Source organism: Solanum pennellii, chromosome 6 (genome assembly GCF_001406875.1).
Source record: "Solanum pennellii chromosome 6, SPENNV200".
Taxonomy (NCBI): Eukaryota; Viridiplantae; Streptophyta; class Magnoliopsida; order Solanales; family Solanaceae; genus Solanum; species Solanum pennellii.
The window spans coordinates 50,969,568-50,982,017 of record NC_028642.1 but is presented as its reverse complement, the minus strand read 5'-3'; the positions used below and the strand labels follow the sequence as shown (position 1 = coordinate 50,982,017).

At 28.5% G+C, this 12,450-nt stretch overlaps 1 protein-coding gene across 1 annotated transcript; it reads left to right on the top strand.

Annotated features, from left to right (window-relative positions):
- The first annotated feature begins 4,046 nt into the window (after positions 1-4,046).
- On the top strand, positions 4,047-5,829 carry LOC107022631. Its single transcript, XM_015223227.2, has 2 exons — positions 4,047-5,202; positions 5,295-5,829. Exons 1-2 carry the CDS (start codon positions 4,177-4,179, stop codon positions 5,610-5,612), a joined length of 1,344 nt encoding a protein of 447 aa, XP_015078713.1. The 5' UTR covers positions 4,047-4,176; the 3' UTR covers positions 5,613-5,829.
- Positions 5,830-12,450: the final 6,621 nt, after the last annotated feature.

Sequence of the window (12,450 nt, the reverse complement as noted above, 5' to 3'; positions counted from 1 at the left end):
TATAAACCGAAATATTATACTATAATTTATATTATATTTATGTTATATTAATTAATAATTATTAATGTTAAATAATCTTTTAAAAAAAGAAAAAAGAATGTGAAACCCTATGTAATGTCCCTATTCCTAATTTAATTTTTAATATTCATCTGCAGCCTCCTCTTCCCCTTGCAGACAACAACTCTTCCTCTTCCTCTTTCAGGCAGCAGCAGCAGCTGCCGCCAAAAAAAAAAAAAAACTAAAATTGTAAAGTTTAAAAATCAAACAAAAAAATTGTAAAGTTTAAAATTTTAAAAAGCTCACTAAGCAGGCCCATTAAAAAAAACAAATAAAAAAACCAAATCGAATTAATAAAAACCGAACCGAAATATTTTGATTTGGTATTCGGTACACAATTTACAAGAACCAAAAATCGAAAAAACACGAAACCGAATCGAAATGCCGAATGTCCAACCCTAATCGATATGCTACTTAAAGAAATATGTATATATACTTTTATAATCCGGTGAAACAATTTTTATTAACAAAAATGATAGAACATAAGAATGTAAAGTTAATTTATTGTTTTTAAAATACACATGGTTTTATTAATAAAATATTTGTCTCAATAACTGTAATATTTACTTATAATAAAATATTTGTCTCAATAACTGTAATTTGTTTGTTTTTCATTTTCTATAATTAATGTTCTTTATTAGTGTAATAATGTACAAATATTACTCTTATTATGTTACAAAAGTTCAAAGTCATATTATTAATCCTCTTAATTACTGTGACTTTTTATTCTTAGGAATTTATTATGTTAAATGTAATATTTATTTAAAATGTGAAATATATTTTTTAATTTTTTGTGTTTAAGCCAAACAAAATTAAAAAAAAAAGGAATAGTGTATGTGTCATTTTCTTGAATTTTTTTTCGTAGTTAATTCTCTCTTTTGTTCTCTTTTATGTTATTTTTAAATTTTATATTTTTTCCCAATATAAGTTATCCCAAAAATAATTGGATATCTAAACCTAAGTATAATGATAATAATAATAATAATAATAATAATAATAATAATAAGTATGAAATTTAACTAATTAAGATTTTTAAACTTTTTTTATTTAAAATTTAATTATTAACAAGTTATTAATACAAATATTAAATTAATCTAATATTGTACAATAAAAATAATTAAAACATGTGATGATTGGGTCATGACGAGGACAAGTAATAGTAATTGTAGATAATGATTTATAATAGTGTTGGCTAACTATATAGTTATGAATACTAACTATTAATAGCAATCTGAGTTATACATGGCCAAAAAATTATACTAAGAATATAATTTATCAAATTACAAATAAGCATAAAAGAACGATTAGATTTCAAGTTTACATAAATATATATAAATTATACTAAGAAAATCTCAAATAAAAAAAAATGATCACAAGTTTACATTTAAGTAGTTCTAATATTACCCAATTCTTATTACCTTCCCTTTTTCTCTATAAAATTTATTTCTAATATTTAACTTTTTGAAGTTCACATATATTGATTTCTTAATAAATTTCATATTTAATCTAAATATTTTTCATAATTTCTCTTCTATAAAACTATGTGATTAACAAAAAATTCTTTTTATTAAAGTAATTATTGATATTAAATATGTAATTTTATTTTAATCTTTTTCATAACCGCGCAAAGCGCGGCTAAGTACACTAGTGAAACAATAAACTAAAGTTAAGGAGTATTTTTGACCTTTTTTTTCTTTATTTATTCATTTATGTCTGTGTGTAATAACAGGTACACGTATTCTTCTCCATCTGTGATATTTTAAGAAAGAAGTCAAAAATAAAAAAATAATTTTCAGATTTTAATTACATATAAATAATATATTTTATACTATAAAAATAATTTATATATATGAATTTGCCTCGGCCTCCAGACTTTTCTGACTGCTATATATATTATCCAACACACAGCTTTACTCTCCATCAAAGGTTAAACAATAAAAAGGAGGATTAAAGAACAAGATGAATACTTCTGCCATTTCTGTTGTACTCACCACACTTATCACAGCAGGACTCGTTTCTCCATATGAAGGGAACATCAAGATCTCAATTTCCCCACAAGAAACAGAGCAAAAATCAAAAACAGAGTATGCTTCAGATAGGATCGCAAGAGCACTTGAAGGAACCAAACACTCTGTTTCTGAAATAGAAGAAGACGCCAAAGGAGCTTCTCACAAAGCCCATGAAATTTGAAAAAGGCAAAGAATCTGTTGGAATAACAGTAGATAAAGTGAAAGGAAAAGCCAAAGATGTGTCTGATACAACAGATGGACTAAAAGGTGATGTGGAGAGAAATGCAACCGAATATGTTGATTTGATTGGAAATGCAGTTGAAAAAAGATGCACGTAGGCTTAAAGTAGAAGGCAAAAGGGGTTATCAAGAAATTCAAAGATTTTTTATTCATATGTCAACATATATTTTCTCATCCAACAAATTTCGATCTTTCATGGGGATGATTCGTTTGCTTGGATTTGCATTGTCTTATGGTGTTTGTTTTTGGGTGACTAAGGTTTTGGCAAAAGCAGCATTTTTCAGTGGTACAGAGCAAGATTTACCCTGTTTACTTGTCGCCACGGCGTTTCCCATAAATAAATGAAATCCTCCCACCTAGATCTGCCTTTGCATACATGTCTTTCAATTTTAGAGATGTATCGCACACATTTTTATAAAATTAAATAAGTAGATATATACGTATTTTATTGCATAATAAAGTTAAAATAAATATATTTATTTACTTGATTTATATCAATCGAAAGATATAGATGTCAGATAAAACCAAATTGAAGAGTACATTTATGTCTAAGCATAAATGCTTGTTTCTTTGGTTCTACTCTTTGAAATTTTGCAGTTGATGAGGGAGAGAATGAAATTGGAGAAAGAGCAAGGGAAAGGGAAAGATGTATTTGACATAGAACCAAGTACAAGAAACGTGGATGCAGTAAGGGATCCAACAGGGATTTAAACAAGTGATGAGCCTCTTGATAGTCAACAAGAGTTGTCAGAGGGAGCAAAAAGAGTGATGCCACAATTTGAGATATTGAGTAAGAGGCTAAAGAAGTTGAATGTAATGTCATCATTTCTCAATGTACTCACACTTGTTGGTCTTACTTCTCACCTTTTCCACCGTAGCCAATTGGTGCATTCTAGAGGTTAATTATCGTTATGTTAATACCTCACCTAGCAGAGTGGCACCCCAACAAAGTCATCCAGCACTTTGAAAGCATACTTGTGGAATTTAGACTTTTAGTTTATGTTGTTCTTACTTTACTATTACAAGAGCTTATTTATTTTCTATTTGCTATATCAAAGCTTCAACTAAAATTAAATTTGATATCGCAAAATTCATTTGAAGAATAATGCTTTTAACATAATTTTTTTATATTCAAAGCTCAAATTTAAAATCTATAATTAAGAAAGAAACACTCTTCAATGCATCACAATTCATATTTCTGAGTCATTCTTGTACTTTGATTGTAAAAGTAGGTTCTAACGATGTTGCGATAACCTATTGCTATATTGATTTTCCCACCTTCTTGTGATTATTCAAGGAGAATAGCTTACTGCTTATTAGTTCGTGGTTTGAAGTCATGTTCTTAGTAAGTCAAACCCGTCACTATATTAAAAATATTTATTTAATTATACTTATTTAATTTAAAAATTAAGAAATAACTTATTTTTATAATAATATTAACATATTATTTGTTATTTCTGTCAAATTAATGATCAACAATTATTATTTGACATATGTCCAGGCATGAATGAATCTTTTCTTTAATAGTAATAAAATAAATAAACCAATTTAATTGATAGCATAAATAATTTTTTTTTAAAAATTCAATGGCATATTTGAGCTTTTTTGCGGGTAAAAATTAATGAGAGGGGTATATATCATCCTTGTTCAGAGGGAACATTCCAGAACATAAATATTACAGTTAATGGCACCTGTTATAAAAAGATGAGAAAGTGACACGTAGTATTCCGAGAACCCCATGCAAGACGTACACGTATTCATCTTCATCCACCATCACCGACTAACGTGGGCATTTCCTTTATTCAAATCCCCATTTTTCCCTCTTCACTTATCCATTCTTTTTTTACTAAGAAAAAACTAATTGAAAAAAATGATGAACGTTTTCGCCATTTCTCTTGTACTTACCACACTTGTTACAGCAGGGGTTTTTTCTCCCAATCCGGAGAAGAAAGATGATGTTATTGTTAAAGATGGTCATAGAGTTGTAGTTGTTGAATATGAGCCAAATGATTATGGACAAACTAAGGTATCAATTTCTCCACCTGAAACGGAGCATAAAGCAAAAACAGAGCATGTTTCAGTTTCAGATAAAATATCAGCAAAAGCAGAGCAAGTTGAAGAAAAAATTGGTGGGTTTCATGGGCTTAATGCTAGAGAACTTGTTTGTGATGCTTATGGAAAGTGTAAACATAAGATAGCAAGTGCACTTGAAGGGACTAAAGACTCTGTTTCTGAAAAGATGCATGAAATTCAAGAAGATGCTAAAGAGGGGTTTGAGAAAGTGACTGGTAAAGCCCATGAGGCTACAGAGAAGGCAAAAGAAACTGTTGGGAAGAAAGTGGATGAAGTGAAACAAGGGACTAAAGAAACGGCTGAGAAAGTTAAAATAAAAGCAGTTGACACCACAAGTACACTGAAGCGTCATCTGATGAAGAATGCTTCGGAAGATCTTGATTTAATTGAAGAGAAAGGGAAAGAAGATGCACAGTCTCTTAAAGTTGAAGGCATAAGAGACTATAATGTTGGTCGTAGATTCTTTTCAGATGTATCAGCATACATCTTCTCAGCCAAGAGCTTTAGATCTTTGATGGGAATCATTCATTTGCTGGGATTTGCATTGTCTTATGGGGTTTCATTTTGGGTGACTTTCGTATCAAGTAATATCATGGCAAGAGCTTTGCCGAAGCAGCAATTTGCAATGGTACAGAGCAAGATTTACCCTGCTTACTTCAAAACTATGTGTTACGGCATCGCCTCAACGTTTTTAGGCCATATGTCGAGTCAGAATCCTCCGTATTACGCGAACCGGGGAGAATCAATCCAAGGTCTCATTTTTGTACTCATATTATCCGTGACTTTGTTCAATTGTTTCTACTTGGAGCCTCGAGCCAGCAAGGTACGAATCTACTTGCTCTGTTTTTTTTTCTCGCTCAAAATTAACCGTTAGGTCAAACAATAAAACGAACTCGACGAATGAATTTTGCATAGGCGATGATGGAGAGAATCAAGCTAGAGAAAGAGGAAGGGAAAGGACAAGACGTTTTCGATGTAGAACCAAGCACATCAAGTGTTGATGCATTCAAGGATCCAACAGGTGTTGATACAGGCAAAACAACAACTCATAAACCTCTTGAGAACCATCTAGAATTGTCGCAGCAAACGGCAAAACTTAAACCAGAAGTTGAAAGATTAAGTTTGAGGCTAAAGAAGTTGAATGTAATCTCATCAGTACTCAATATACTCACACTAATGGGTCTCTCTTATCACCTTGTTCATCTTAGCCAACTTCTGCGTTCCAACCGTTAAATCAATCAAACCCTTTGTAATTATTCGCATGTAAAGTCATACTTCTATGTTCTATTAAATTTTTTTGTGTGTGTTTATTACTATTCCAGAGTAGTTTATTTTAGTTCAGTTTATCAGTAGGATCTGGGCTGGTCGTTGTTTGGGTCAAAATTTCGAAATTCAACTACTTTTTGGATTTTATTTTTTAAAGAATGTATGTATGATTTTTTCAATTGAATATTGAGTTCAGTATTATGATGGTTTGAATATCCATTACGGTTATATATTATATATATACTGGTGATTAATGAGCAAAACTATTAAGTGAATTGTTATAACATAGAACATTTTGTTTGGGTTTAAATTCGGTCGTCTTATCAAAAATAGTTATTTTATTTCAAATCGTTATTTATTTGAGAATACTTGAAGCTGAATTAGTGAAATTATTTTCTTATGTGTGTGCTAAAGAAAAATGGTCCACTAATTTTCTTTGCACAAATGTACCCGAAATATTTGTATAAAATGACAGTGATTTTAGATTGAAGTCCAAAATTTTGGCAAGTGTCACTATTATTTAGTAGGATATTTTGCTGGTTGATTTGAGACTTAATTAGCAAGTTGTAATATCATATAACATTATATTGTGAATATTTACTTGAACGTTTCAAATTAGAGTTTAAATTTTAAAATTATTGAAATATTTCTTAGTGAAGTGTCTATATAGTGGTAGGTTGGATTGATTGTTCTAACTTTTAAGGTCCATCAAAATGATGGAAAAAATGGTTTCGCTTCTTGTTGTCCAATTTTTTTTTTATAAAAAAGATCTTTTGGAAAGGATATCCATTTTTTTGTTAATAAAAACTTCTTTTTGTTTTAATTTTTTATTTGGCTTGTTTAAGATGAAAATATGTCGTGTAGCAATTTATTTTTACTAAAGATAAAATTAAAACAAACAACTTGACGCACAGGATTCAGGAAGCACTTAATATGGAAAAATGTAGTACTTTTTTATCTCATTGTATATATATTGTCTTGGAGATCTTTTCTTTTACAATCTTTTTTACTTCTTTTAAAATGATTTTTATTGACATAAATACTATGGTTGAAACCACAAAATTGAAAAAAGGGATCTCTTATTTTAATTTTATATAAACAAACGATACAATAAAATTAGAATAGAGGAGTATCGTTCAATTATTTTAGTATTGAAATGTCAACCAACTAGGTGGTTAAATTTCTTTCGACAAGTGTCTGATTTTTAAAAAATTACTCGTACGTGACATAAATAACATGTTAAGCTTGCTAGCATTCCTATTTGTCTTCCAATTCATCATAGTTCTTGTGCTTTTTGGATTTACATAAATTTAACTTAAAATTATAATGGAAGTAATAATATATTTGCTTGGAACCTTAGATAATTAGTATATTTAGACTATTTTTGATAATGCAAGAGTGTATTTGATCCAATATATAAATAATTAGGAAAGAGATAAGGAGCAATAATATACAAATTTCATATTCATGTATTATTCCATAACGCAAAGGTATACATCCAACAGATTTTGGACCCAACTGTTCCAATGATACCATCAAGAAGTTCAAAACTTTGTACATGTAAAGGGAATATAGTAGACATATGGTGTGGTTTATTTGTAAAGATATTATAAAATACAATTTTTGTTAGCCTTTATATCTATCTTGGCACACAAGACAGACTTTAGACCCATTTTACTAAAGACTTGAAAATAAAAAGATATAGTGACACTATAGGTAACTTGTAGAGGAGAAGTGTTGATGACCTTTACAATGAATATTCAACAATATATATAGACTAGTCTAGAAATGGGGAAGGAGGATTTTTTTTCTTTTTTAAAATTAAAATATGGTATAACGTCCTAATCATGTGCTTAAGATTATTATNTATATAACTACATTTGTGGAACTTTGCACGTGATCAATTGTAGTTGGGATTTAAAAAAATATACTTGATTTAAGTTATTCTTAACCGCTATTTTAACCTTAACCTCTAGTTTATGCTTATATAAAAATATATTATATTTTCTTAAGAGGCATTTCGAATATTCTGAAAATTCATGAAATATTTATAAAGAAATCAAATTCAAATCATACTAGTTTGAGAAATAAATACTAACTGTCCTTGGATCATGCGGAGAAGTAATCATATGAGAGAATAATCAAGAGAAGAACAAAATTGTATGTATTCATATTAACGCCAATTTTATATATTTTTTAATATTCTTCCTATTTTTTTATTAATCAATTACTTATTTTCGGAATTTATTGAAAAAAATAAAAATTAAATAAAATTGTTGAAAATCGGTCGGATAATTTATTTAAAAGGGGGTTGATTTATGGGTCGGATTAGGTGTTTATGAGTCTGAGTATCTTTCCATTTTCATATAAATATCATGTGGTAAGATCAAAATGACATAGCAATTTCATGTGGCATTTAAAGAAATGAAAAATGAATTGAATATGTCCAACATGACAACTAACGCCCATAAGGGCATATTTGGACCAAAAGTTGGATGGTGAGGACATGAGCAAATCAAACTTTAAACGGTGGATAAATCTAGACCTGTTCGAATAGTTTAGGGACATATTTGACCATTTTCCCTTTATTTTTTATCACTTTAAATATTTTTGCAAATAGTGACATAAATCTTTTCTTTATGCCCTTGTAGCAATACTAATATATATTATGAAATTATATTTCAACCACTTTTACCACTGATGCAATTATGTTTCAACCACTTCGATGCAATTTTGTTACAACCAATTATAAAGGATGCTAATTTTTTTCTAAAATTGAATTGGTTATAATATAAAATGAAGAGCACGATAAAAATTTTCATTTGAAAGAATATGATATTTCAAGTGATCATGCAAAAGCACGATGTTTTTAAATGTCATGTGGGACTCGTTATTTTTCAAAAGACAAAGTTAGGTCTATTTAGTTTGATCGGTATCTATCTAATTTGATTTTTATTCGAGTAGTTTTTTTCTTTACTAAATTGCTTATTCATTTCCTTAAATGGTCGGTGAGCATGGAAAAAAGAAAAATTTTAAAAACTTATGTGGACTTGTCATCTTTTAAAGACAAAGTTAAGTCTTTTTATTATATATAATAAAGGGTTGAATTAAGATAGATATCGATTAAACTAAAAGTATTAAGCATAATATATATTATGCTTAATACTTTTAGTTTAATCGATATCTGTCATAATTTGATCCTTTATTTGAATAGTTTTTTCTTTGATATATCGCTTATTCATCGCCTTAAATAGTTGATGAGCATGAAAAAAAAAGATAATTTTTAAAAATTACATGTCAATTATTATTATTTTTCCTGATAAAGTTAGGTCTCTTTTAATAATAAATCTTTTAATAATAAAGTGAGTATTTTTTTACTATCTTCTGAAAATTACCAGAGGAAAAAAGAACAGGCACGTATACTGACCAAAATATACTGATTAAAAAAAAAAGACCAAACTATTAGTGTGCATATCTTTGAAAATTTTTATTTGATTTTATTCTTTAAGTTAAACCTGTCACATATGTAAAGAGAGATATATCCTCATGCATAAGTACCCTCTCAATATATGCCAGAGTATACCTCTATTTATACAATTAACTTAACGATAAAGTGTAAATAATAATTGTTATATAAGTCCCTTAATAGTTAGGAAAAATATATAAGTACCTCTTAATTTATGTTTAAAATCTTAAAACACACTCAGACTATACTAAGGTCCTAGTACCCTCCCCCTCCCCTCGAACTTATTTATAAATAATTTTCTGCTTCTTTTCGGCCTACGTGACACTATCTTCTAGGCCCAGCGCGTGCTGACAATTCTTTCAGGCTATTTGATTGATAGTGCCAAGTACATCGAAAAGAGGTAGAAAATTATTTATAAAATAAATTCGGGGGAGAAGGGAAAAAGGTAATAAGACCCCTTAATATAGTATAAGTGTCTCTAAGACTTCGGGCATAGATTGAGAGACCTGAGCGGGAAGAGGGGAGGGTGATGGGGTACTTATGTCTTTTCCCTAATATTTATAAAATAATCATCTCTATAGAATCTTCTATAATGCTAGAAAATTCCAAGAACCTTCCATGCAAATCTCTTAAAAATTGTAGGAATTTTCATAGGAAATCTCTCTATTTTTTTAGAATCATCCACAAGGACAAGTATTTCTCCAATGCAAGTCATCCACATGAACAATTTTGTGTCATGTGACATTTACATGGCATGATACATGACAGGTTGTTATATTTTACTCTTAAATTTAATATGAGAGTTGAAAAAATTGAGATATTAAACTAAGAGAGTAGAGGAAAAAGTCTCTACCTACAACCCACTTAACTTCTTACACGGTTTGCTCCAACCCACCTCGCTCGCATTAGCTTAAACCTGCCCCGTCTCACATAGACCTAGACTTGCCCGCGCCTGTCCTGCACTGCCCCATTGTCACCCAGTAGTCCTTCAGCCTATTAATCTATTTTGCTTTTTGTTAGATTAGATTTTTATGCTATACATTAATTAGGAAAAAGAAAAGATCTTTTTTTTTTCTTTATATAATTCTAAATTAGTACACACAATATAATTTCGGTGATGATTACAACCTGCTAAAATTAGGCAAATGAATATTCTAATAGACTGATTAAAAATGTTAAAATGTGAAGACCCCTTCTTCTTGTTTCTTTCTATTGAGTATGGACTATGGATTATGTAGAACTAATTCAATTGAATTACAGTTTAAATATTGTTGTCATTTCCTTATTCAAGAGCAAATGATAACTACACTAAAAGAAAGACTAATCAAACAAGGAAAAAGAAGAACATTCTTGATTTTAAATAAAGATAAGCTTTTTCATTAATGTATTTATCAGTGACACCTACTATAATTAGGTGGGTGAATTTCTTCTAACAAGCTAACTAAAATTGTTAATATTTCTTTTTTCTTTCCAAGGAGAGCTTCCAATTGAAATTAAACTTTCTTTATATCGTCATTTTTTTTTAGTTTCTCTGATATTCGATATCTATATATTAGGATTCAGTTCAAAAGAATAATAACTACATTGATAAGAAAAACAAATGAAACCTAGAAAAAAGAACATACTTTACTTCAAATAAAACCAACAATTTTTTTTTCATTAATAGAAAAGACTAACACAAGAACAAATTCCATCTTCCTTTCTTCTTCATCCATCTTGATAGCAATTGAACAAAGTTTCATCTTCTCAATTTCTCATCCATGTTTGTAGTACAAATTTCCCCATCATATCTAGCACTATTTATACGTAAAAATAGTTTAGCTTCTTCATAATTTTTTTTCTTAATATTTACAATTTGTTTGATTATTTCTTTTTTTTAAAAAAAAAGAAAAAAACTAAAAAGGAATAAAGATATTAGTAACAAATTGATTAATTGTCCTTTTGTGTTGTCAATCTTAGAAGAAGTGTTAATGGCGCAAATGAAACATGTTAGGGAAAAAATCAAATAAGGAAATACAAGTTCTACTAGTTAGTCGATGAAAAAGTCTACATAACTTTGATAATTTAATTGTAAAACTTTTAGTTGTTAAAATTCTTATTTTTTTCACTTTATTAATTTTCCAAAATTAAAAATGAATGAGTTGACCAGTTATGTATACCAAGGAATTGTTAAAGTTCTTATTCTTTCCATTCATCAATTCTCCGAATTGATCAATTGTACATATTGATGGATTAAATTGGTAAATGAGACTAAAGGTTTTTTCACATACACATTTTGAAAGAACATGTATTTGTTCAGTGAATATAAAGAACTTTTGCCCAAAAAATAAATGAAAAGAACAAGTTTATTGTGTATATATATATATATATATATATATAATACTTTATATTTAATTTTTTTTTCATATCGTACTACTTCTATTGATTATAATACTTCTAAAGCCTCATTTTCCCCCACTTAATACGGATAGAATTAGAGTCCTTCAGATCGGAATATATTAAGTAGGATGTCTGTGGTTTGATTTGGATTGACTATTGATTAAAATCGAAATAAAATCAATTTAGTCAATTTTTTAAATTTCTAAAATTAAATCAAATCAAACGAAAAACATAACCGTCAATCTGATTATTATCAGTTTAGTTCAATTTTTCTATTTATTTTCAATTTAGAAGTAATTAAAAAATTTAAGGACATACGTGTTTCGATAAACACGAATACATAGTACATTGTATCGTTTTAATTAAGCAATACTAGAGTTATTATTACACAAAACAAAATAATTCAATTAAGAGAAAATATGACTACCTTATGTAAGATAGGATAGGTAATAACTAAAATGAAAATTTTTAATGGACTTAAACTTGGGATTGTTATAGTTAAGCTAAAATTTAAGTGTTAAAATTGAGAAAAAGTCATAGTTAAAGACTCAAGTTAATTAAAATTTAACAATTTTTTTATTTTTATTTATGATAATATATAAATAATAATAAAATTTATATATCTTATTTATCGATATAGTAGAATTATTTTTACAATTTTTTTAATGAAACCATAACCAAACCAAATAGTATTAGATTTTCAAAATTCAAGACCACGCCTAACCAACCAAACCAAGTATTGGCTTATTTAATCGATTTGATTCAAATTGCGATTCGATTTCATTTTTTAATCATAACTATGAACAATCCTAATTGTTATTAAGCGTATGGAGTGCATTTTTTTTTCCTTGACCTTATTTATGCATATTCTTAAAATCATAAAGGTGTTGCACTAAAATATCTTACAATAGTAACCTTGTAAACCACCATGTATATCACCACCGCTAGCTATCACCATCG

Excerpts from the sequence above, each read along its gene's own strand:
- LOC107022631 (XM_015223227.2), top strand. The coding sequence starts at position 4,177 with ATGATGAACGTTTTCGCCATTTCTCTTGTACTTACCACACTTGTTACA. Across the intron at positions 5,203-5,294 it reads TGGAGCCTCGAGCCAGCAAG|GCGATGATGGAGAGAATCAA; the intron begins GTACGAATCTAC and ends AATTTTGCATAG.